Source organism: Drosophila kikkawai, chromosome 2R, assembly GCF_030179895.1.
Source record: "Drosophila kikkawai strain 14028-0561.14 chromosome 2R, DkikHiC1v2, whole genome shotgun sequence".
In the NCBI taxonomy this organism is placed as follows: domain Eukaryota; kingdom Metazoa; phylum Arthropoda; class Insecta; order Diptera; family Drosophilidae; genus Drosophila; species Drosophila kikkawai.
In genome coordinates, this window is record NC_091729.1 from 23,471,821 (window position 1) to 23,499,038 (window position 27,218).

General features: G+C 41.4%; 2 protein-coding genes across 6 annotated transcripts in view; both read right to left on the reverse strand.

Moving 5' to 3' along the window:
• Nucleotides 1-3,110: 3,110 nt before the first annotated feature.
• Nucleotides 3,111-27,218, reverse strand: part of LOC108076413 (pneumococcal serine-rich repeat protein) — a 77,407-nt gene continuing 53,299 nt past the window's right edge. For 2 of the 3 annotated variants that reach the window (XM_017169254.3, XM_070284185.1), the window contains exon 8: nt 3,115-4,573. In XM_017169254.3, the coding sequence (XP_017024743.1) occupies nt 4,455-4,573 (119 nt within the window). In that variant the 3' untranslated portion in view covers nt 3,115-4,454. Of the gene's footprint in view, nt 4,574-27,218 lie in introns of all 3 variants that reach the window. The other variant, XM_070284186.1, reaches the window with a different exon arrangement.
• LOC108076411 (uncharacterized) overlaps nt 9,818-27,218 on the reverse strand; it is a 40,368-nt gene continuing 22,967 nt past the window's right edge. For all 3 annotated transcript variants that reach the window (XM_070284732.1, XM_070284731.1, XM_017169252.3), the window contains one exon: nt 9,818-13,530. In XM_070284732.1, the coding sequence (XP_070140833.1) occupies nt 9,848-12,523 (2,676 nt within the window). In that variant the 5' untranslated portion in view covers nt 12,524-13,530 and the 3' untranslated portion in view covers nt 9,818-9,847. The remainder of the gene's footprint in view (nt 13,531-27,218) is intronic.

Genomic DNA, 27,218 nt, shown 5'->3' on the forward strand with positions numbered 1-27,218 from the left:
TCACGATAACAAAATAAGCTCGGTATGGGTATCGATATGCCCGATAGCTGCGTGTCTTGGTATTTTTTAAGGTCATACTGCTGCCACCATTAAAATACTCAGCTTGAGCTTCTGAATGGCTCTATCGTTCTGAAAGTTTTCAACAGATGGCGCCACCAAGAAAACCGCGGCGAAATTTAAATAATTGCTTCGTTTGTGCCTACAACAACAAGAATAATCTATTAAAAACAACAAAAATTAAAAAATGATATATTTATTTATATATATTAGTTTATTTTATTGAATTTTAGAAAACCCCTATGCCCAAATAGTAACTTCCATTGAAAACTTTGGCTACAAAACTTAAGAAAATAAACATTTAAACATTTAGACTGTATAATTAACCAACAATACATACCTATTTGTTATTAATGAAATATTTCTAATTAAATTCACAGCGCAAATACCCCACTTTGGCTTTGAAACCTTTGCCCCCCAAATATTACGTATACGCATAAATAATACAACAACTTGGTTGTCCACTTGTAAATTCAGTTTATTTTCATTTGATTTTTCTTCGCTTTTATTTTTGTTTCGTATTTCTTGTTTTTGTTGTTCGCTGCCCGCTTTCCAACAGACTTCAGTTACAAATACTGAGATATACTTACTACGCAGGTGACACAAATTGATTTATCGCTTGTATGGCTTTTGTTTGACTTTGACTTTGAGTTTTACTTGTTACTTGTTAGGTTTTTTCGTTTTTTTCGATTTTTGATTTGCATTTGCAACATTTCTTTGCTTTGCTTGATGAATAAAACGCTGAAGGCGTTCAAATGTATTTGTTTTTTAAATATATATTTGTTTTCGCACGCTTTGTTTATGGTTTATTTGTTTTTCTTTTTGGTTTTTCTGCATTTCCCAGCAACAATTAACAGTTAAAGTTGATTCAACACACAAGTTGAAGTGTATTATTACCTGTTTTTTGTTTGATTTCCGTTATTAATTTATTAAATGTTGATTTACTTGGATAAGCCCACACATTATTTATTTATTTACTTGGAATTTACCCACTTTGTGTGTTGTTTGTTGTCCTATTTACAATACATTTGCTGTGTGTGTGTGTTTGTGTGTGTATTTGTCTTTCGTTATATTTTTCATTTGTAAATAATTGCTCAAACTGGATTGGGCACCAAAAGTCTCTCGTTCAAAGGCTAAAAAGTTTGATTTTTACTCGAGAAATATAATTTTGTTATTCATTAATTTATGATCGCTGTGGCTGCGTGTTTCTGTATTATTCATATTTTTTGTTGCCCTAAAACGTTACGAGTATTTCAATTACATCAATTTACTTGCTTCGATCGTAGTTCTTCTTGGTTTTTTTCTTTTGTATAATAATTCAGCTTACATTTTTACATTTATCTAGCCATAATTACAGACATTAGTTTGTTTGGGTTTTTAATTAGTTTTCTCTGAATTTACCTTCCTCGCCTTCGTCAGTTAATCTCCGGTTTACCTTTTCGTTAGCTATAGCATGCGGTTAAATCAAGTATATATATCTTCGCCTCCGCCTGCCAACTTTGTTAAATGCAATTATCAAGCACAATGTTTTGCTTCTGTTTTTGTTTATATATTAAATATCCCCTGTGGTTTGCCGTGTCTCTGTTAATCTGAATTTAATTATTTAGCCTCCGTAGCCTTTGTGTGTGCCTTTGGTCAAATATGATATTGATTCCAGGACCAAGAAATGCAAATCTTACAAATCTGAATGAGGTGTGTGTGTGTGTGTGTGTGTGTCTGTCTTTGACGTACTTGTATTTGCATTTAACAACAACAACGCTCCTGCCGCCCTAAGTAGATTAAGTGTTTTTTGTTTACAATTTATTGAGCTAATTTAAAGCTTTCAATTTGTTTTTCGACCTGTCTGCCGAGTTGAACGTCTCCCTTCTCCAAAATTCTCCAAGAAATGTGCGAAATTTTTAACTTATTTTCATAAAAAAAATGAAGGGAATTGGTTTTTAAAAAAGATTTTTTTTAAGGAATTTAATTATGTTTTTATAAATATTTATCAAAATATTCAAACTAAGCTCCTCTAAAAAATTATAGTTTATTTTTAAAGGATATAACATCCAAAATAACCATTCGAAACAATAAAACCAATTATAGAATGTATTTTAAATTATTTAAATTAACCGAAAAATTGTTAATATCATTTTTTATTTCAAAAATATTTCTTAAAATAACTTGAAATGAATATTTGAGGGTCTCTAAGAAATAATAAATTTATAAAAAAAGAATACAGTTGCCAGAAAACCTCTAAAAAATCAAACCCATAAACGAATGTTTTTAATATAAATATGAATGTGAACTTATTTAAGGCAAAACTATTTTTTTTGCAATAAATATTCAACAAAGAAGCTTAAAATAAACAATTAAGATTGTGTAGAGTTCTTTTAGATAACAAAAAAGCCTATAACTGGCAATTAACTTCTCGAAAAACCAATTACACAAGATATTTTCTAATCTAATTTTAAAATAATGGTTTATATGGAATAAATTCCCCGTAATAGCTAGCAAAACAATTTATTTAATACCAATTACAATGACTTTGTAATTTTTCCCTGTCTATATATCAGACATGTCTGATTTATGTGAATAAATCAATGGCAAACCTTGTGGTTTGTGGCTGTGGAAACGCATTAAGCTAATGTTTAGGCTGTCAAACTCACATTTGTCTTGGCAAGAAGGCTTTTAATTTGCAAAATGTGCAGTTGAGCGAATGTTTTTGGGCATATTTTCCCAATCGAAATTGTAAATTGTAATTTAAGGGAGAAAGTTGAAGAAGGCCCAATTCGTTCGTTTATAACTTTGTATTCAAAAGCAATCAACGCTCGTCTCTCTGCTGAAACCGATAGAAGTTAGCTTCAAGCTAAATTTTGTCGTTAAACTTTGCAACTGAGTGAGCACACAGGCTGTTTGAAATTAGTACATATACTATACAGTACATATATGGTAAGTATAGTGAGGGGCTAGCGCTGCTGCACAAATTAATTGTAACATTGAACACCTAAAAAAACATGTAACATTTAGCTTAGTTTCACTTAGTTTTTAATTCATTCTTTAAAATTAATTCGACAACAAGCTCGTTTTGCACTTAAGTAACAGTTTCACATCGATCCGCTAATTAACTCTCACACTCCTCATTATTTTTTATTAATTTTACTCTAGGCAACCTGGGTTGCTTTGTTCCTACTAGGATTTCTCCCTTGTTTTTTTTGGCACAAGTTCCACTCCTTCCAGGACCAAGTGGGGGAATAAATCTATAGATTCTTTTACAATTATTGTGTTGTGTGTTTATCCTATGAAAATCGTATTTTTCTGTTCTGCTACCGAAACTGTATTTTGGAATACTGCTGCGCTTCTCATTCATTTCGCCATCTAAGAGATACAAAAACTTTTCTGTTGTTTATTGCTATTAACATTTACTTAGGAGTACTTTTCAGTTAACAACTTAGTTTCAGACATAACTACTGACCAACTTTCTTTTCTGTACTATTTTTTTCTTTTGCTCGACGACGCCGTTTTATGGGGGTGGGGGCGGGGGGCTAAGGAAAACCTAGGGAAAAGCTCTGCTAAAGAAAAATTGAAACCATTTGGCTAATCAACTGAACAATCGAAACCTTTCGCTTAATTGGCGTCGTCGTCCTGCACTAGATCCTAAGCACAATAATTACAGGACAATCGAGTCCGTTCTGGTAAATGATTTCGCCGGAAATCGAATTAAAACCATATATATTTTTACATCAGACTTAAATGAAACCAAATATAAAGATCTTTAAATGGGTATACACATATTTTTTTTGTTGGCGAATTGAAGAACCAGAACGTGCCGGACCTAACATTTAAAATGCCATCGAAGTAACTCTATAAACAACGTTTTTGACTAAACTGACATCACTTTTGATTTTCTTCTGTTTTTTTTTTTTGTGTTTTGTTTTTGTTTGCTCTAAGTGGAGTCTACCTCTCAGTTAGATATAAAACAAGTGATTTCCGCCGGGGCAGACTTAACTACAATTAGCATTAACTTTAGCTTTAGCCGAGCACTTCGGAGTGCTCGCTCCTCCTATTATTTTTTAGTTAACAATTTCTCTCTTTTGTTTTAGGTTTTCTATGTTTTTGTTTTTTTTCGATCTCTTGTTGTTATTCTTTGGTTGCTTTTGTGCGCATAACGTTGATTAGGGCTGAGAAAACGAGGAGGACGAAAATTAATGGTTAAAAAGGGGACAAGGCTGGAGCGGTACAAGAAGCTCCCCTCTGGCTTCCTGCCACACACAAACTCTTGGTTGTGTCCTTGCCAGTGTCGTCGTTGTTATTATGGTTGTTGCTGCCAACCGCTGACATTTCCCCCTCTGCGCATCTGACATCGCATCCGGATCCGGTCGCATCTGTTGCCATCGGTGTCACTTCCTTCCTTCCGTTCACGGAACCTGCAGCTGCATGTCCATCTGCTGGCGCTGCAGATTCAGCTCGGTGCGATTCTTCATCATCCAGGTGCGCTCCAGATTCTCGCGGAAGTTCCGCTCGTTCTCCTGTCGCACTGTCAACGATAAAAAGGCGGAGGTGTAAGTGATATTGGTGTGGTTTAAATTTTCAAAATAGATTTTCACTTTTGAATTTCCGCTTATAAAATATTGGAAAATAGCTTAGGGGGTTTAAAATTCTTTAAATATATGCCGAAAAGTATGCTTTGGTTAACATTTTCTTTGATTTTCTGTTTAAAATTTGTCTTAGATTACTTTTAAGCATATCTTAAAAAGATTTCATAAGAAGAAACCTTGGAAAATGTATGGACCTTAATTTGATTTGTAAAATATTTCGTTTTTTAGTTTTAGACATATTTTAAAGATATATCTAATATGGGAAATTGTTTAAAAATGCGCAAAAAGTTGATTTTAAGAAAATATAGACTTCGGTGTTCTTTTAAAAATGTACCATAGCATACTTTTGGGCATATCTAAAAAGGATTTCAAAGTGGTTATATTTTACTGTATTAAACTCATTTCTATTTTACACTAAGCTATAACTCTTATGGAACAAGTTTGTTATTTTGTTGGATCAATTTATAAATATATAAAATATACAATAAAAATTTCACTGCGCACTCGTTATTATCCAGTTGCATTTCGTTAGAACTGCAGTTGAAGTAAATGCCTGTTGATGAATTCTCGAATACAACTTTCATCAATCCAGACTATTTACTTTAAGCACAGTCCAACATAGTTTAACTTCCGCTGTTTCCGCTTTTTGGGTTATCACATTTCGCATCTGTATATGTACAATATATCCCCCACCCCCACCCTTTTTTTCACACACGATATTTCGCTTTTTTACAAACAGAAAAAAAAGATAAAACCCCCCTTGACATGACCCCCTGCGATTGTCGTCGCGGTTGCTGTTTGCCCAACGCTTTTGTGCATTTTACAGCAGTTTTAATTAACGCTCAACAAACTGAAGTTGGAATGGTACAGGGAATGGAAATCGTTGGGCAGCAGGACCAGGAGGAGGAGGTGGAGGAGGAGTAGTATCAGGAGAAGCAAACATTGGTTACCCACCTTCCCGCACCCCCGTGGGTGTTGTGTAAAGTGTCAAAATTTGTTTGCCAATCAATCACAAGCGCACATATATACACACACACAGAGGCAGACAGAGAACCACCAGATACGGATACGGATACGGATACACCGATATCGTTACTACGTGACTGTCCAGGTGGGATTGTTTATTCGCATGCGAAACTGTTGCTCACTTAATATGTTGAAGTCCTTTGTTGTGTTAAATTTGATTGATTTGCTGCGAAAAGCGCTGCTAATTCAGAGGGAAAGAGCCAGAGGCTAGCCTGAATGCAAGCGCTAGGGAAAATTTAATTAAAAAATTCTTGCCACCAAACAGACCAAAAACAAAAACGCACACAGACAGGCTTTCGCTAGAGCAGCAAGGCTAGAGCAAAAATGTAAGTAATTTTCCCCTTTTTACGCTCTCATTTAATTGCAAAAATTAGTAATCCCATTTCCAGGCCGCAGCCAGCGAGTGCAACATCACACATTGTTGGTGCTGCTGCAGCTGCTGCTGCTGCTGCTGTCGTCATCAAACTCACATATACATATGTATATGGATATATATGCATATATGGGCCAAAAGGCCACATAATAAGTGTGAGCGGAGCCCTGGACACATCCTGGTTTCCCGACTACCAGTTCCCGTGCTCGTGGCTTTGCATGGTCTATGAGGCGTAATCGCAACGTGTTAATGCCCAAGTGGATGGGGCATAGGGAGGATGTGGCAACAACCCCTGGCTGATGCTGCTGCTGCTCTGAACAGGTGACGATGCCTGCCATTATTCACTTGGCCCAAGTGCTGTTTGCGGCCAGCCTTTGTATAGAAGCTACTCAGCAGAAGGCCTGCTCTGCTCCTCCAATCGGTTGAAAGGGTGGATCTGGGTGTGATGCTGCTAATATTTATGCGCAGATTAATAATCCTTTGAGCATGTGTGGAGGAGAGTCTGTGTTTGCCTGGGGGGGAACAAGCAGAGCTACTTAGGGACTTAGGGCCAGCTGGACAGGAGCTTAGGCTTTGGGCGGTCTTTGGTGTTATTTCAAATATAGAATAGATTCATATATTCACTAAAGAAGGTTTCTGCTTAGGTAATTATTTAATAAGTCTCATTACTATTGAAATTTGTTTCTAGAGGTTTCAAAATTCTATAATATAAAACATTTGAGGTCCGTCTGGAGAAGTATAAGTAATTTCCCTATTTTTTTATTTTCGTTTTCCTACCAAAAATGCCTTGTTAACTCTCATTTCTATTAAAATTTCATTCTAGAGCTTTCAAAACTCTTAATTTGCTGCCTAAAAGTAGACTCTAAAATACATCGAAATACTCTTTCTGGCCTGCCTTATCTTTATCCCCTTTTAATGCTCATTTAAAGCTTAGAACCTGTTACAGGACATCGTCTAGTTGATCATTCCACCTGTCCTCAAGGACGTGGGCGAGCCATGTGCGTGCCCAGTTCCTGGAGCAGCTCGCGTGCGCCTGTGTGTGTGTGTGTGTGCGAGAGGCTATACGAGACCAATTAACATATAACTTTCCCACCGGTAAACAAGTTAAATTGTTAACAGCCATTATGGGCGCTCATAAATGCTGCCGAGTAACTTTGAGCCTCACGCCAACGCCAACGCCCTCTCCCCCGTTCCGTATCCTTTTGTGGCACGTCCCTCGCTCCTCATCCTTTCTTCGTCCTTCCATTCAGTTGCCTGCTCTGTCTGCCGGGCGCTTTGTCTTTCATGTTGTTTAATTATAAATGTGGTGCTGAAAGCAAAAGGGCCCCCGCTACCAGCATCCAGAGCTGGCTCTCCCACAGATTCGCTCTCTCTCTTTCCTGGCCTAGCCAGCTGCCGTCACGCCAGTTTGCCTGACGGATGGAGACCGACGCCTAATTAGCAAGCCGGTACTAGCACTGGGAATGGGACTCGTCCTGGCCCCAGGGATTGTTTGGCATCTATTGTACCTTTAAATTGAATTTATTGATGCACTTTTGTTGCTTCCCCAGTCCAATGGTTGTGTGCCAGTGGCATTAGTTCTCTTTTTTACGGTTTAACTAGAGCATGATGATGATGGGAAGCATGCAACATGCAACAGATTTGAGCGGCGTCGTTAATGAAGAGCTTGTTGGAACAACTCGCCCGTCATTGCTTTCAATTACGAATATTACAACAGGAAGGACGTCAAGTGCAAATAATTTAACATTCATTGTGGTCCGTTGTGGTGTTGCGGGGGTAGAAAGGCCAATATAAAAGTACTTTTTCCTGTTACAGCTTTATAGGTGAAGCTAGATGGATATATGGTCTGGCATAACTTTTTCCCTGCCTGAAGTTTGAGCCAACTTCAAGTTAACCACTCTATTGAGAGCTATAGCCCGAGGACAGACATATTACCACTCCTTTTCTGCTTGGACAAGCGGTTTCCCTTTAAAGTTCACTGTTGAACTTTTGCGATAAGAGGCAACTTTCTTTTGATAGTTCTTTCTCTGACCTCTAAGTTCCTTCAGTGAACTGTCAATTTGTCGCATTTCTTTCTTGGCAATTTGGGGACTTTAGCGGTCACACGGGACCAGGACTCTGCCTCCCTCTCTCTAGACTTTTCCAAAGCAAGGCCATCGAAGCCAACTAAGCATGAGTTGCTACTACTACTGCTACTGCTTCTGCTTCTATGCTACAGCTTCTGCCTCTTGCTTTATAATAAACAATTGTTGTTAGTTTATTTTTTTTTTATATTTTGTATTCTTTTTTTTTGCCTTGTTGTTGTTGCAGTTGAAAAAGTAACCTAGTTTCCATGTCGTCAACGTGGAATTAAGACTGTGTGTGTGTGTTTGGCCAGGAGGCACCTCTACCTCCTGTCTGTGGGCACACGCACACATAATAAAAAGAGGAAACCAGGCGTACCGTGCCGTAATGATGCTGCACACTCACTCACACGTTAACAAACAAAACTATTAAGCGAGAGTATAAAAAAAGAGCAGGATAACCAAGGAAAGGTCTCCGCAGGCCTTGGTTGCTAGTCTGTCTGGCAGTCTGTCTGTCGGTCAGTTAGTCACCTTGCCAACGCCCACCGAGAGTCGGAACACACACACACATGCTGGCACGCACACACGTGCTGATTAGTTTGGCTTTGCGGCAAGAAGATGCTGCTGCTGCTCCGACGGCTCCTGATGCAGTCAAAGTCATTAAAGTCATGGTAAGTAAGTACAGCATCATTTTTTATGGCCCTGTGCGTGTTTGCCTGGCAGGTTAGTCAGTTAGTCAGTTATGTAATGCTCGAGATTTTGCTGAGCTTTTGCCAGCTCAATATTTGAAAATTCCTTGCCACACACACACACGGAACACACATGCAGCTCCTCCTCATGTTTGTTTTGTTTGCTTTGTTTGGGGAATGGGGCAACGTTGGTCGGCGTTTGGGGAAAAGGATGCGGGGGCGCTTGCTGACATACATATTTGTATTTGCACAGTTTTATGGTCTGTAAGGACATATGGCAATATTGCCCCACTGACTGTAGTTGCGTCGGTTACGTGCTTTAAGCCCGATAATGGACCCAAGCTGACCTCGTTCATTGATTTGCATAGTTGGTATGTACAGAGATGGAAACTCGTTTCGCTTAAGTATTTATAGAAATAATTGACGATTTCAGGGAGTTGTTAAAAAATAAAAGAAAAGCATGCAGCAGAGAATTCCAATTGTTGAAGGCTCTCTGATGGGATTTTTTATTTAATTTTAAAACGTTTTCTGTATTTTGAGCTCTGCTCAATGTTGAGCAAATAAATTTGAAAGTTATTCCCAAACTTTATGATTGGTTTTTGGACAAACTTTCTTAGATACTTAACATATCAGAGATACTTAACCCCCTCTAATCATAGCTCTGAACTTTCTGTGGAAACTTATCAAAGGCAAAAATTTGGTCAGCTCGTGTTTCCATCTCTGTCTTGGGAGAGGCCACACTCAGGTCTTGCCTACTTACAGACTCCTTGATGGTTGCTGCTCTTTATCCTGCTTCTGCTCCTTCTCCTCCTTGGTGGCAGGACGTCAGATGAGCGGTCCAGAATCAGAACCAGAATCAGTACCAGAACCGGTGTGAACCGGTAGACGCAGAGGAAGCAAAACGTAGAGCGGAACGAAAGCATATAGTCAAAGCTGAAGTTGAAGCTGTAGCGAAAGCGGAAGCGGAAGCGAAAACGAAAACCTTAACGAAATCCAAAAGTCCAGAGTCGGCAGGTTGTAGGTGGTGGTGTATTGGCCAGAGCACAGCCTGTGCGTTCGAGTTCATGATGGTCGCATGCCCGTCCAGTGGACGGGGGTGTCCCTGCTGAACGAGTGCGCCTTCTTTCCGGCCTGGCCGGAGCTGGAGGTCAGCGTGATGGTCAGCACGAACACGCTGGCGCACACCAGGCACAACAGCACCGTGGACAGGACGATGCACACGATGCGCTTGCGCTTGCGGTCCGCCGCCTCGTCCTCGTCCGTCTCATCGCTGAGCGACTTCTTCTTCAGTTTGTGTGAACCCCCGGTCACGGAACCCTTCCTTCCAGCAGCCAGTTTGTGATGAAATGGCCTCAGCACCTGGGCGGCAAAGGCGGCATCGCTTAGCTCATGGTCATAGGTCAGCGATGTCTTTCGCTCGAAGCTGGGTCGCTTCTCCTCGATAAAGGCAGCCGCTGCAGCCGAGGCGGAAATTGGCCTGGGACTTCGCTTGATCTCCTCGATGCTCGATCCAGGCACGGCCGTGGACAGCGGGCGACTGTTGCGTCGGTGGGGTGAGCTCAGCTCGAAGTCGTCGCCCGCCTGAGGACCGCTGCCAGCGCTGGCATCTCCGATGAAGCTCTTGGACTTCTTGGAGGCACTGAGGGTCTCCCGATAGCTGCGCAGCCGCACGCTGGCGCTGTGCAGGGCCTTGGCCTGTTTCACGCTGGCACTGGCATTGGTGCCCTGGAAGGCGGCTGCTGCGGCCAGAACACCTGGCCGATGGACGGCCATCTCCTCCAGATTGCTGGGCGACAGATACAGCGATCGACCGTGCTGGGCGCCCCGCTTGAAGTGGTACGCCGCACTGGCCGCCGCCGCCGCACTGTGAAGCTGCAGACCATGTCCTCCGCCGGCTGCAGCTGCCGCCGCCGCCGCTGCTGCTGCTGCCGAGGTCGAGGGACGTCCATCCAGCTCCAGGCTGTGGGTACTTTGCTGGCGGGTGTGGGGATGATGTGATTCCCGCTTCTGCTTCACGCTATTCGCTGCCGAAGGCGGGTGGGTGGCACTATGACCGGCGGCCGCATCCTCAAAGGATCCCGCTCCGGAGTGCTTGCGCAGTCGCTGCACTGCCACAGCGGCGGCAGTGATCTCCGCCAGGCCGAGCTCCTCCATTTTGGTGTGACTGTTGCTCCGCGAGCGCGTGTCCACGAACAGTTCGTTCTCCAGGGACAGATTGGTGGGCGCCCCAAAAAGATTTCGTCCGTTCATCGGCTCCATCAGATCATCGTTTAGCGAAGGATGCCGTATCTGCGACTCCACCACCGAGTCGGGCTTGACACTGGGCCTCCTCCCAGGATCGTTGAAGGATCGATGCGAACGACAGCCCCGCCGGCTGGGTGAGGGCGAACGTGAGATCTCCTTGGCACCCGCCGGTGGGCCAGGCATTAGGAAATTGCCTCGTACGGAGCTAGTGCGTCGACTCGAGGCACCCGAGCCGGCGGCCACGGCCAGCTGTATTTGGTCCAGGGCGGCGGGATCCTGTTGCGCGTGGAAGGAATGCGTTTTCTTCATCTGAAAATTGGTAGACGGATGGACGTCAATGGTGTCGGAGCGCCGGAACAGATTCTTCTTCAGCGGATGCGTGTGCATGGGTCGTTGCGAGGCAATCGTTTGGCCGGGCACAACATCGTCCACATCGATGAACTGTATGGGCGATGTGCTCCCGCCCAACGATCGTCCCATGCCCATGCCCATCCCCATCCCCATGCCCAATCCCAGACTGGCCACACCGACACCATCGCCCAGGCTGCTGCTGCTGCTGACCAGATAAATGTCCGGCTGCTGTCGGTGCTGTTGGCCCAGCACTGGGCTAACAGCGTGTGAGGTTGGTGAGCTCTTCGGGTGCGCATGCGGATGTTGTTGTTGCGGATGTTGAAGCTGATGCGGATGTTGTTGTTGTTGGCGGTGCGATAGTGTATGCTGCTGGTGCGGATGCCGTGCAGCAGCGGCCTGTGCGGCCAGTTGCTGAAAAGTGTGTAAATGCAACTGATGTTGCGCTTGTTGTTGGTGTGGCTGTTGGTGTTGTTGTTGTTGCTGAAGTTGTTGTTGGTGTTGTTGTTGTTGTTGTTGGAGTAAATGATGTTGGTGTTGCTGTCGGGCTGATAGCGCTGGCGACACACTACCACTGCCGCCACGCTGCAGGCTAGGATGGGAGGACTGTTGCTGTTGCTGATGTGCTGGGATTGCTAGGGTCTGCGGGGGTAGGGCGCCGGATCGGGAATGGGGCAGGGGCGAGGCCGAGCGGTGGATCAGCGGCTTCTCACTGATGACAATCCCCTCGCCCTCCATATCCAATTCCGTATCGAGATCCATGTCCATGCCCATCTCCATGCCCATTTCCATGTCATAATCGAGTTCACCCAAAGACGACGTCGGTGCATAATTATCGATGGCCATGGACAGGGATCGATGGATGGGCTTCAGCTTGGGTGGTTTCTTCTTAGTGGCGGGATTGTCAAAGGACGAGGTGCCCGATGTATGCTCCTCATCCGCCCCGCCGGCAGTCAAATACGGATCAAAGCTATGCACCGCCACCACATGCTGATGATGTCGCGACTGCTGTTGCTGATGATGATGCGACTGCTGTTGCTGGTGGTGGTGCGACTGCTGCTGCTGCTGCTGCTGCTGTTGGTGTTGGTGGTGGTGCGACGACGACTGATGCTGCTGCTGCTGACCACCGCTGGTGCCGCGCTCCATGCGGTAGTAGTACTGCCGGGGGTATCTATGGTAGTAATGTGCAATTGTGGTGCTGGTATGTGGTTAGGTGGTGTGGATCAATCGGGGATCGGAGCTAGCGGGAGCTACCAAGGAGGCTAGGCTAGGCTAGGCTAGGCTAAGGTTGGTTCTAGGGTGATTCACTCTGACCTGTCAGCCCCAGGGAGACTTCACAGAGAGTGCGATCGGTTCGGATCGGTGGTTCAGCTGGCTGGCTGCGCCTTTGGTTTGGTTTTTTTCTGGTGGCTTCACGCGATTATTATTGTTGCTTTGTTGGTGGTTTCTTTGGTTTTTATTGTGATAGTGCTTGGATCTTTGCTTGCTTGATTTCTTAACTTTTCGTGCTTTAGATGGTGCTGCTATACACATATACACGCACACCGATCGTGGTTCGGATGAGGGGGAAGGTGGTGGTGGTGGTGATGTTGGTGACTGTGGTTCTGGACACACGCATATATATATGTGAACACGGAGAGCTTAAAGGTGCAAGGACATTCGGAAAGACAGGGTTTTGGGTTTCTTGAATACTCTCTCTCTTAGTGGGTTTCTTGTGCGTTTTTTTTTTTTTTTTTTGGTTTTATCACTGTGTTGTTTCTCCTGCTGTGTTTTCCTGGCTATTTGGGTTTCATTTATGGCTAACACCGCAGATGCTTGGCTCTCGTTTCTCGTCTCTAGTGCGTGCAATTAAATTCCTTTTTGGCTTTTTAGATGCTACTGCTGGGCTGCCTGTTTTATTGTCACATTGTGTACGTGCTTGCTGTTCTTCTTGTTTTATTTATTGCAATTCAAATGAGTCTTTTTTAGCCTGATGATAATGGTGCTAGCTGCTTGTTGTTGTACAAAATGCTCTATTCTTGTAGTTTTGTGGTGTATTGTTGTTGTTGTTGATGTTTTCTCTAAAGTTTCTGGTTTCTATTTCTGTTTTATTGGATTTTGTTTTGGATTTAGATTTGCTACACTCAATAAAATTGGCAAATACAAAAGCACAACTAGAAGTAGAGAAGAGAGAAATTCGTAAAAAACGTATTAGCAAGCTGTGAGGGGGGACGTGAGGGGTGGTGTGCTAATGGTGGTGTGTTTTTTAAGGATCTGCTAGATGTGTGTGGTATAGTGCAGAGAGAGTGAAGTAAATGATTTCGTGTTTTTAATTGATGAAAGACAGCCTCGAAATGTCACAGAAAGAGAAAAATAGAAAAAAGAGCGAGTGGAAGCGAATCAAAAAGAGTCAAAATTCGTAGCAAATGAAGAAAAAAACACCGTGGATTCCCCTAATTGAGTCGAGTCAAGCTCTAATTAATGAGTCATTGAGGTTGGTTCACTGGTTTTCAAGAGTTCTTTGACTCTTTTTCCGGTTTCCATAAACTTGAAATTCATTTAAGCTAGGTTTTGCAAAGTAAAAGTGGTTAAAAAGTTTGTGGTTGAGAGAACAGGCTTTAGAGGTTTTCAAATCACTTAACCAAGTACCTAAAAGTATGCTATAAAAATGGTGTTTATATCGTCTATTATTCTTTGATTTTATTTAAAGCTTAAACAACCATTTAGCAAACTAATATTTGTTCACTTAATTCAGCAATTCCCAACTATCTAGTTTTGAATGCCTTTCCAAATACATAATTAATTCAGTTAGATACCGACATGTTTGGGGGGAATACCCGCTTTTAATCGTCCCATCGAGAACTGAAAGCCAAAACCGCAACCGAAAGTTTCTCATACATTTTTAAAACGATAATCCTTTTAGTTTTTGGCCTCCGAAATGCTGAATGGCTTTATGGCCCTCGACGATGGCCATAAGTCCTTCTGTCGATCACGTAGCGGACTCGTTGTCGTTGTCGGGTAATGTAGCATAATCAAATTTAATCTATGAAACTGCCCTCGCCAATTCCCAGCTCAACCGCACATACACACACAAACACACAATTCATCATTTGGCAATACCTTTGGCAGGCCACGAGCGGAGGAATTGTAACGTTTTGCATAATTTAAAGCGACAGGCCTCAGCCACTTGCCACTACCCATAACCCACTTCCCGTTCCCAAAAGGAGAAAGTCCTTTGCCACTGTCACTCACAGTGTTAATTTTTCAGGGCTCATTGATGGATGAGCGCGCCGGGTTGACATTTATGTACGATGCCGGCCTAGACTGTCGACCCGAGGCATCGGCCCGTTAAAAATTAACGCCACAAGTTCCGCCTGCTCGCAACCAGAAACGAGTTAAACATATTAAAATTTGCTTATGCAAAATGGTAGGAGGAGTGAGGGTAGAGGTCGCTCCCAAATGCTCGGGAGACACTTAACATCACGTACTTTAAATATGTTTAACGGAGCTTAAGTGGAATGAAAAGCACGCAGATATCTTCAATATATACGTGGCCACTCCATGCCGGCTAGGAGTACCACCGTCTGGTGTGTCAGTAACCATATGCCATTGTCAATGGCAACAGCAGTGTCTCCTCTAGACTCCGGGCATTGTATAACAAAGTCTTGAGTTAGGAGGTGGAAGAAATCTGAAAAGGAAGGAGATGATGTGGAGCCTATCGAGTGTCCTTCCTTTGTGCGCGGCACTTCTCTTTCGGTTTCTTGTGTGTGTGTCACATATTTTGTGCAAGATGGATTCCCTGCCGAGAGAGCCTAGACTGGCGGCTGGATTTAATTTCAAAATCATGTTCGGGGTCAGAGGTTCAACTGTGATATGCTCAGTAATCCCAAACAGGATCCAGCAATGCTGGCATGCCGGTTCAAAAGGTGAAATAAGACTTACTTAGGGGCTAAGCTCCTTCCACAAACAGAATTTTCTTTTATAGAAATAAACAAGTGCTTATATTTTAAGGGGGGTAATGTTGATGTTTTCTTTTGTAAGCGAAAGTACTGGTAGCTGAATAGTATTTTTTATATTATTTGTTCTAGTGAATAAATTGAACTAGAGCAACCATTTAGTGACCCCATTTCATAGCCTACTATTGAGCAGGTTTTAAATTTCTTCTTTAACTTTTTGATATATTTTTTAAACCAAGAAAAAACCCAAAATCATTACATAAAAACCCTTTAAAAACCAGTTAATCCCCCACGTACATACTTCCCTTTTCCTTAACCATGATTTAGCTTATCTTAATTGCATCTTTGGGAGCTCTAACCGCCCCACCAATATGACCCTATTAAGACGTCTATTTGCCACCTAGTTAGAACTCGCATTAATTTCCCGTTTTCTTTCCCCCAAACCAAGTTAATACAATTTGCACCCGCTTTCCTCCCTTCGATACCGCTTGCTTGCCCTAATTGACATAAACAATACTTAATTAACATAAAACTAACATTCCCGAGACCGAAAACCCAACGTCCCAGTCAGCGCAAACCCAATTTAAACAGGCATACGTGCGTAATTAAGTCCGCCCTCGGCAGGGCCACGCCCTCTGATAACTTCAAGTGGAAAAGGGGGCGGGAAAATAGCAGGTCTGGGTGGGTGGAGAGAAATCCAGGTCTGCTGCTGCTGCTGCTGGTGTGAAAATCAAAGTGACATTAAACGCACGCTCACGCACTTTGGTCAGAATCTGGTTGGATATATATGTATGTATATATCTGGTATCTGGTTCATTGTAACCGTAACCGTAACCATAAGCGTGGCTGTGTAACTATAGCTGTAACTGTAAGTGTGGAGATTGTGGAGGCAGTAAGTGTGGAGAGCAATTAATTGCCACGGTTTCTGGTGGAGCGATTGCCGCCGCCGCCGCCTGTCAAGACAACAGACGTCACTTAATATTATTAAATCTGTGCGCCTTAAATCTCACATTTTGGCCATACCGTAAATGTATTTACCCAAGGACGCCTCAACGACTCAATGCCGTAAATCCGATTAAATGTCGAAAATTATGCAAGGGTATGCATTCGTTCTCGAGAGCTCGTTGCAGGAGCTGGGATTCCGTAGCGACACATCCTTCGACACAATTAAAATTCCCCACATACATGCTTTTGCTTTCGCTTTCGTTTCTGCTTTTGCTTTTGCTGTTTTTTTTTTGCTGAATTCACACTATTTAGTTCTCAGGGCAGGCCATTGCAGATGTTATTTCTACAGGATGATGATAATGATCCTTTTTCGGCAGGGTCCTAATCGTAATCGCTTGCACTAGATACTCATTCGTTAGTTTATACGACACCGAGTAGTGCGTTTTCGAAAGGATTAACATATTTTGCGGTTTAAGTGCATTTCAGTTAGAAGCAGCGTCATTCGACAAGTGGCAGTAGCATTTGCCATAAGATGATTAAATGGGAATGCCATTTGGCCACATTTGCACCTGAATATGCTGGTGGAAAATCCAACCCACACGAACACACTCAAAGCCTGCTTTTAGTGTGATATTGATTTAATTTCCAATGAAATTTTAAATTGAAATTGAAAACTGCAAACTGGTTGGAAAAGTCTGCATGTTTTTCATGAAAACTTTTTACTCTTCTTCGCATTCGGAATTTTCCATTTGGAATTGCTGTCTTTTCACACACAGAGTTTCCTTGATTAATATTTACTATCCGTAACCATAAAGTGCTTTAATGGCGTTGCTACTGGCCAAACACATTTTTCGGTTGGGGGGGAAGGAAGGAAGCACATTATTTCGCTCATTCTTTTAGCGGCTCCATCTCCTTGTGCCTTTGCTTTGACTGAAAGCCCAGCGCCTGCAGTTATGCAATATTATTTTAAAGCAAATTCCAGTTTCACAATGCAGCAGCAGCTCCTTCAGCAGCAGCAGCAGCAGCAGCTCCCTTTTTCCTATATAACACACTATGTTTTTTTTATGTTGCGGACACAATTCTACTCCTCCTCCTCGGCGGCTGCTGTCAGCGTCAAATGCAAAAGCCAAACTCGAACAAGCGAACGTGGGGTATGTCCGTCAGTCCATGTCCTCATCCTCGTCCTGGTCCTGGTTCCCCGGTTCAGTTCGGTTCAGTCTTGGTCTCTCTGTTCAGTTTAATTTGAATTGTTTGCGGACGGGCAAGCATTTTTACGGCCACTGTACTGGCAATGTGCTAGCCTGACCACGCCCTGTCCATAATCTTATTAAGTGCGCTTAGTTCCTTAATAAACAATCGTAAAAACTTTCAAAACACTGGCGAGTGCAGCCAAGAGTCCTGTATTTCAGCCACATTATTTCCTTCCCCCTTTCCCCTTCCCTCTGACTATATAGTATACCTCGCCGAACCGAGGGCAAATCTAAACGAGAAATTACGAACTCTCTCGGACACACATACTGAGGGCTTAGGCACTGAACTTTTCTGACGCGGAGGTACAGAGAGAAAAATTGTAGGTAATAATTTAATTACAATTATTTCAAAAAAATAAAAAATATAATAAGATAGAGGAAATACTTCAAATGTAGAGAAGAAATCTAGGTGAAATTAACTTGTAATTATTTGTGAAAAATTATTAAAATAATTAAATATAGAAATACTTGAAATAAATGATTAATTGTAGTAGTTAGAGGTTTAAAATCAAATTTTCTGGCACCTATAAGAATTCGGTACTATTTTCTAGACCTTTAAATGGGATTTCGAGATTTTAAAACACTTTTTCTGGCACCTAAAATTAGGCAGTGATATTTTTCCTAAAATGATGCAGTAATTTTACCTATTTTCTATAATAGTTAATGTTCAAATAGCATAAAATATATTTAAATAAGTTAACAATCTGAATAAACAAGAAACATTTATAAATATTTCTTAGTTTCTGTTACCCAAGCCAAAGTAAAATATGTTGATACTGATTTCACCCAATAAATAAACATATTCCCCTTAAAAACTGTCTTAAATTCATATGGCCTAGTCCTGTCAAAAGCAAAAACACAACAAAAATGCCAGTTGTTGCTTGTGATTGATGGAATAAATATATTCAGTATCGATGTTTCACTCAAATACATACATGTTTTTGACAGCTGTTTTATCTACCTTCAACTTGAATGTTTTTTGACAAGCCCATATTGTTAATTCAAAGTATCATAAGGTAGATGTTATCGTTACTATTTGAAGGCTCTTTGAGGCTGTCAATTTTAGGAATTTCTATTACAAAATAATTGATATTTTTTCTCCCTGTGCAGGCCACAGCGCCTTCGGTGGGAAATTCAATTAAATAACTGCACAGAAAAACTTTTTGCAAAACACAATTCAACAAATTCTTGAATGCCTTGCTACACTTTTGACAAAATTTATACACATTCTGTCGCCGCAAAAGCATTCCACCAGAAACTTGTCTCAAGTCCGAGAGTTCCACTGCCAAGCCAGGAGGTCTGATGAATTGTTGACCAGAAAATATGTAAGTGGCCCCCTCCGAAATGGGCTAAAAACTGTTACGGCTAGGGTAGCGCATCCCCTTTTCCCTCCCAGCCTCAAGAAAACTTTATCCACTCAGATTGAAGCATGTGGCCGGGTTGAAATGAGTTTGCAGCCGAGATTTACTATCCGGAGGAGGTGGCATGGCATGGCATGATGAGGAGCCAAGCAGAGCATCATTTTATTTCACTTATCGCTTTTGGCCACCGCACGAACCAATCCGTAATGAAGGCCTGGCATAAAGTTTCATTTAAGCCAGATAGCAGCAGCCAAAACAAACCGAAAGGCAGCAGCAGCAGCAGCATCCTGGGCTGCCCAGGAACTACAAGGAAGTCGCAAGACAAACAAAGTGAAGCCAACAGCTTCTCCTGGCAGCAGACTTACTTCTTGTGTATGCTTGTTTACGGCACCTCGCATGCTGTTTTCCTTTTCCTTGGCTGTTTCATAAATTCACCCGGACTCTCCCTCCGTAAATTGTTGTTTAATATGTTTTTCTATTTGTTGTGTAATTGTTTTCTCTGGCACACGCACAGAGCCACACCCTAGAACCTTGAGGTTGAGGTGAGAGAAAAGAAATAAACCAAAGAAGGGGAGCAGAATTTCCAAAAATTAATACTGTTTGCCTGGGGAGAAAAAAGGATTTAAAACTTTGCCATCGGCTTTGTCAGAGGACCTTCTCTCTTGCTGTGAAGTAAAAATAAACATAAAACAAAAGCCTGGAAGCATTATAAATTCAGTCAAACGGGATTTGCCAAAGTAGATAATCTTCCCAGTGGCTCTGCCAGGTCGTAGGACTTCATTAGATGACAGCGCATAAATAAGAAAACGCAAACAAATGGCTGTCATGGCCGAAAAATATACAAATGCCGAAATGTACGAGCAGCGCAAGGATATGGGAATGCGTGTCGCGTATCCTGGAGTTCGATTTGTGGCACTCGGTAGGAAAAACTTTTCCATTGTTTGTGCCCAGAAATGTAACATGTGACAGGGGAAATTAATTGATTTATGCTGCCGCTGGCACAAGCCAGAAGGAATGTTTATGTTTATGCTAGGGAATATTGAGCACCGGGAAAAGAAAAGGATCTATCAAGTATTTATAGGTTTACTTATGAGGAAATATTCTATATTCTATTCGATTTAAGGTGTGATTTTGATGGAAGGTAACTGAAAATGTCTTAAAAGTCGTGAAGGAAAGAAGAAATCTTACCATATTCAAACGTTTATTGTTCTTACTTCTTCCAAGGTTTCTTAAAAGTTTATAAAATCAATTTCAAAAAATGTAGATCAAAATTAAAATTTACACTCCTCAAATTTGTAACCTTTAAACCTCAAAAACTTCCCGCTTCCCTATAAACTTTATTTTCCAAATGTGAAATTGTTGATTTCCGTGTATTTTTGGTGCCTTAGTGGAGCGTAATCAGCACACATGCCACGCCCCGTGTTGCACAATCTTTCGCAATAACTCAGATGCAGCTGAGAAGGCAAGCCAGCTGCTGCTGCTGCTGCTGCAGTTGAAATTGGAACATTTTCAGAGCCTGAGACCGCAGGAAAAAAAGGAACCTGGGGAACGTGACCCGAGCTTCAAGAACGTTTATTGATTCGTTTATGTTGGGTAATTTGACAAACATAAATAAATTAGGCCAGCAGCAACAATAAGGAGAGCAGCAGGGCAGGAGAGAGCAGAGCAGAGCAGGGGGTGGACGGATACGGATTCGGATATTGGCTTGGCAACAGGAAACGCAGGGACCAAAGGCAGGAATAGAAACAAAAGGAGAACCTGAAGCAGCAGCAGCAGCAGAAACAAAGGCAAACAGAAGCGAACGGAGAACGTTTCCCCAGCGGAAGCGGAAATCTCAGGTGTTTGCTCTGGCCTTTGTTGCTGCTGCTTCTGCTGCCGTTTCCCCATTTTCCATTTTCCATTTCCACGCTTGCCAGATGCTCGCGTCCAAACAACCAGCGTCCCCGGCTAATTAATCTTATTTTGGCATTTGGGCTGTGACGTTTTTTTTTAGCCTTCATGAACATTATACCCATTTCCCCGCTGGTTTTGCCACGCACTTAAAGTAAGCGCAGTCTAAACGCTCTCCATGACACTGATGCTTGACACGAATGACGTGATGAATGTCTCCAGGAGATGTGGATGTTCTCATCCACCTCCTTTTGACGAATGTCACTGCCCGGAATAGCACGCAAAACAATTTCAAGTGTCGTCGCTGCCATTCAGGTGCTCCATCATACAGGCATGTTCATTTGTTGCTCTGCTCATCCCCTCATCCCCATCCTCATCCTCGTCTATATACCCACCTGGTTGGTATACCCCTTTTTGGCTAGCAGCTTGCAGTTTGTCAACGACAGCTGCATAGAAATGGCAGCGAACGCGAGTCGCATAAATCTCAAAAAACTTCAGTAAAGGTAACAAAAAACGAAGTGATAGTGTGTCCATTCAACGGACAAAGAATGCACTCCCTCTCTCTCAGGGGAAAGATAAATGCGAATGTGAGAGATATTAGAGGGTATAAATCTAAAACTTAAAGAAAAAATATGATTCTTTTTTTCGGGATTTTGGTGATATTATAATCGCTAATTAAAAATCGATATGTTAACGTTTAAATTTATATTTTTCGATATTTCGAGTTTAGATTTAGGCAACTTTAAGATGTTTTTTAGCTATAACAATTATTAGCAATTATTTTTCATATTTTTAATTTTGATATATGCAACTGTATAATATTTTTAATATAATAAGAGTTGATTTTACCTCAAGATTAATGTCAATATACAATAACAAACTTTTAATTTCGATAAATGCTTTTGTACCCTTGCAGGGTATTAATATTTCCCCCAGAAGCTTAAAACGCCTTGAAGAAGTCATTTTCGACCCTATAAATCATATATATTCTTGATCAGCAACAACAGCTAAATCGATCTAGATATGTTTTTCAAGAAAAAAAAATTTAAAATTTTTTAAAAAATTTTTTAAGGGGTTACATCGTTAAAATTGTTAAAAATTGACCAAAAATTTTAATGTTTAAAATGTTTAATTTAGAATGCAAATGTATTAACCTATTAAAAACTAGCACATAACAGCTTTCCGAATGGAAATTAAGACATTTTTGGCTAAGTTATGAGTGATTTCGTGGCACTGCAGGGTATATAAACTTTGGCTCCCCAAAGATAATTTTCTTTTAAAGGTTCTAGTTACTATTATTTATTAAAATAATTTTTAATAAATAATTGCATAAGAAATAAAAATGTAAAAAAATATAAAGAATATATTTTCTTTTCCCTTGGGTCTAATATACCCCAAATAACTTCGAGGGAAACCAAATAGTAGTAGTAACACCCAACGTATGCGTAATATTGTAGTTTTTTTTTTGTGAATTTCTGATAGAGCAGAGCTTTCCTCCATAGTGTATTGTATTTTTCCTATTTCTCCATTTCGGCATTTTTGCATAGCACGTGTAAGCTGATTACGTTACCAGCTTCGTCCCTCTTATTTTGACCATCCAGAGAGATTAGCGCGGCTAAAAGGGAAAGCAACTGTCCAAGTTATATGGCATTTTTTTTTTTTTTTTGTGGATGAGGCTTCTGGCAAGGAAATGGAAAGTCAATATTTTCACATGGCCAGCATACACACACACACACACACACACAAAAGTATTTCTTCAATTCAACGAGAAGAATAATTCCATTTATAGTATTTTGTTTTTCACTCGATTGGACCACAAAAGTAAATGTTTGATGTTATTGATTGATTTCAATTGAATTTCCCTGAGCCACGTCAAGGACTTAGTTATGGTCATTTATTTTTCAATTTGGACACTTGGCAATTGGAATAAGATTAAGTGCTTGAGGGATATTTAAAGAGAAAGTGGTCATCAGTGATGATTTCCTTGAAATATTAATGAAAAGTTTTTATTTTGTGGCAAAGAAATGTTAATGAATATGCAAGGAAACTCAAATTTCCCTTTGAAATGATGCTCTTACTTTGAAAATTGAAACCATTCCCGGCAACAAAACGTAGACACAAGTTGATGGCTTTTTTCCCCCCTCTAGATATGGCAAATTCCTTTCCCAATTTGGAGTCTCGCACTCACTCATCAACTCTGGCCTTTTAGTGCAGTTCGATTGGGCGCCATTAATGGCCGGACAAAAGCCGGACGGACAACGGAAAGGATGTCCCCAATCGAAACTGTTGGCCATTTTCTGGGGAAAACGTTGCGCACAGAGCTGCACTTTAGACCAGTGACATAAAGAGTGCCGAAGAGCTACCCACTTCATCCATTAAAATTGGCAACAGTTAAGTGGGAAATAAATTAGAATTGGTAATATAAATCTAATCCCTCGCACTCTCATCCGCAGGACTCGCATCCATCTCCATCCAATCTCGGCGTCAAGTTGAAAATGTAATTTGAGCTCAAATTACATTTGAGTGTGGAATTAGCACAGTTGTCAATCTCTGTCCGAGATGGGTGAGTGTGTGTCCTGTGTCCTGTGGAATGTGCCAGCATATTAATGGCTTCAACCACAATGTCCGAGGCCAGCAGCACATTTGGGGGGCAGTGTAACTCGTTTACGTCTGATGTTCCTGCTGCTGCAGTGCAGGTTGCAAAAATTTGAAAATTCATGAATTCCTGTACGTCAGAGGTCCAGTTTCCAGTTACACACACACGCGCACCCAGAGGTCTAGCTGTTTACATTCAATTTGAGGCTTGTTTTCCCTTCAGTCATGATTATTTTGCAGAAGGTAAAAAATTACGTATACCGGAAAACTCTCTACCAGGCGTCTGTCCTCACCACAGCAATTTAATCAACTCATTTCCCATTATGGTGGACCAGTAATTGCAAGTAATTAAAACGGAGACAGTTAACTGCTGATTGCATTATTATTATTATTATTTTTCTAGGGCAACCCAAAAGTTTGGTTTGACGTCAGTTGTTCGGGAAATGCAAATATATCAGTAGTTATTGAACCTTTTCCCCTCTCCCCTCCCTGCCTGCCATGTTTTTCATGCTAATTTATGAATACCAATATGCACGGGCCTTGGTTCCAGGACCTTATCACGCTTGGGCACACAGTGCGTATGCTTAACCAGGCGTACACGCTGCCAATTTATGCAGCAGCGGGTTTTGAATTGTGGACTCTCTTCTCTCTCTCTCTCTCTCTGTGCTGGACACACATTAAACTATACATGGACATGCATAAGGGATCCCCTGAAGGATCTCACAAATATTAACATTTAATCCGATTTGTCTGGGGGAAAATTACAAGTGTCCTGTGCCTGATTGATTGCCAAAGCTGTTTGAGCTTAAGTTTTATGGTGGAAGCAATCAAAGTTCTTGTGAAAATACATGAATTGTTTTATGTTTGGGTATAGGTTTAAGCTGCTAAAACTTGTATTTAATATCAGTTTAGTTTAGTTTAAGATTCTATAAACCCTTAATTAATCACAAATTCTATTTTAACCTGAAGCCAAACATTGCTTGTGATAGAAAACCCCCTGAGGAAAAGTTCTCCATAGATTTTCCTTTCTAAAATGCATTTATCTTGGCTTCAGAAATATCAAATAAATGTATGTTTGTTGCTTTTAATTCGAAATAACATTTTACATTTTAGCCAGATGCCTTGTAATTTGGCCAGGTAATGGGTAGCTTCTACCTGGTAGCTGGCCAAAAACCAAGCCGCTTAAGGGCTCATCCTACCCAGTCCTGCTCTGGCTTTTTCCTGGGATTTTCTGGGCTTGGCTTTGGTCAGACTGCAAATTGCTTATGCTCTTTGCGTAATTACAAGTGCTGAATGCCACCTGGAAGCCCGAGTGTCCGAGACTCTGAGTACGGGCCACGCCCCCTTTTTCGCAGTGGTTGCCAAACAATTTTCATCATGAGATGTGAGTCTCCTACCATGCGGGGGGTTCAAAGTTTATTTTAAAAATTCACATTGCCAAATGGAATGAATATAAATTTGTAAAAATATTACATTACGCTCTCTGGGATGTCTAGGACAGCTACAGCTGTTGGGTAGGTAGGGGAAGGGACCTGGCTTATTACTTGCAATGAATAAATAAACAAGGATTCGTACACATGGAGTCGGGTGGGTCCTGTGCCAGAATGTGGATGGAGGATGTTTGTACATGTGCTGCCTTCCTTCTGTGTGTGTCGCACAGAGTCACTCGCTGTTCGCTGGGTTTTCATATTTTGCAAATAGTTGACATTTTTCATTTGCATCAATTCCGCTGGCACATTTCCCACTGTCATTTCCTTCGTGCTCTACGTTATGGTTATTGAAATCGACGCTGTACAGGACGACGATGTTCGGCAGTAAATTAAAGATATCTCCTGGCTTTCCTTGACAGAAGGAGAAGAACTCGCAAAGGAGAGCATAATATCTTATGTAAAGCTGGTTATCTTTTTTCTTTTGAGGAAACTGATTAAAAAAATACTGATTGAGGTAAAGTAAAGAAAAAGTCACCTTGTTTAGCTTTATATTACATCTTAAACCTTGAAAGGCTGACAAGGCTGACAATTACAAGGACTTAGGCAGCGCTTGGACTTAATTTTCCAGAAACTATTAAGCTAAGAGTTATTTTTCGTACAAAAAAATACTCTCAAGCTCAAGGATTACCCAGTATCAAGTTAAAATCTCCTTAAAATATAAGAAAGCAATCCATAGTGTGTATATTCCCCGACTGTTTCTAGCTTTCCCTCTGCTTTTTCCCACTTTTTTTGTTTCTACTTTTCCTACTTTGCGACATATTGACAGCTTCGCGCTGCTTTTTCATTTCATTTTCGTTTTCGTTTTCATTTGCTGTCGCCCGAGCAATGGAAAATGGTGGAAACTGGCACTCGAAATTGACTTTTGCCGTTAATATTTGATGCATTTTTCCCCGGCTCCAATTTTTGCCACACTTGCAACAGCATTCGGAATAGTATCTACCATTGAAAGCTATATTTTTATACCCATAGTGCATTACTCTAATCATCAAAGGTACGCTCCGGTAGCCTTCACCCCTCACTCCCCTGTACCTTACCATTTTTCCCCTTTGAAGGCAATCTGTAAAATGGATATTCATCTCATTTTGTTTGCCCTTGTGAGGGGGGGAGAGGCTCTTTGTTTGTTTTTCAAAAAGAAGGGGAAAAAAGTGCAACAAAAAAAGTGGGAAACTGAGCCCAGGCTGAATGCACTCTATCGGTTCTATCATCGCATTATTGGATTAATCAATCAAGTTGCAATGGCTATAGCTGGGTGTGCCTTTCAGTCAGAGATTTTCAAACAGACGGGGAAAACAGAGAGCCTATATATGGGATATATATATAAATATTGATTTAATGAAAAAAATATTTAAAGTTTAAAGTTTGGTACTTCGAGTCGGATTTTTAATACATTTTCTGTTGAGTATTTATTTTATTTTTTAGACATAAATATACTTGATTTTCTCAATTTTCTTTTATATTTAGGTTCAAGGATTTCTGGTACTTCGAACCATATATATATCCCTTAATAACATCCTGGTTCCTCTTGATTTACGACCTCGTCTCATTAAGCTCGGCAACTGGCAATTTAACAATTTCTGAATAATTAATATTCAATTATGCAACTGCAACGGCGTTGGGCGATAAAAACGAGGAAAAATACTATTACAAACACAATCCATTATCCATTATCCCGTGTTGATGGATTATTTATGTTGCGGTAATTATACAAAAGGGTTCGAGTGCGTCGCTTGCTGAACAAAGAAATTGCTGCAGGCTTTTCCTCTGTCCATGTGTGCGTGTGTGTGTGTGTGTAAGAACTAAACCGTTATCGTTGGCCAGCTGCTGCAGAGTTTTTCCTGCCGCCCCTACGATTTTTCCCTAGCCCCTTTTTTTGTGCGTCAGTCTCGGGGTTTTTTTTTCAATAACCGCAGCGTACAACCCGCAGCAGCCCGGGGGCCATCATCAATGTGGGGGGAGGGGGCCGGGAGGCCATATGTCGCCACTAAGGATTGTCAAAATATTGGATGTGCAGAGCACCCACAGCCCACATACTTATACGACGCATTTAGCATCATGTGTGTGTGTGTGAGCTCGCCAAAAGCAGGTCAATACTTTTGTGCTTTTTTTGTTGCTACTACAGCAGGCGAGGGAGCCTCCTCTCCCCCCCTTTACCCCTGCAAAGTGAAACGTAAAATTGTTTTTTTGTTTGTTTGGTTTCCCTTGTTTATTCAGTCGTTGTCGGAGGCCCTGTTTGGTTTGCTGTTTGCTCTCGGCCAAACAGGAAAAAGGAACAGCGATAGGGACGGAAAGGATACAAAACACACATACGCACACACAGACAGGATAGGGTGCTTGGCTACAAAAAAAAAAATAAAAGATTCTTAAAATGCAAAATT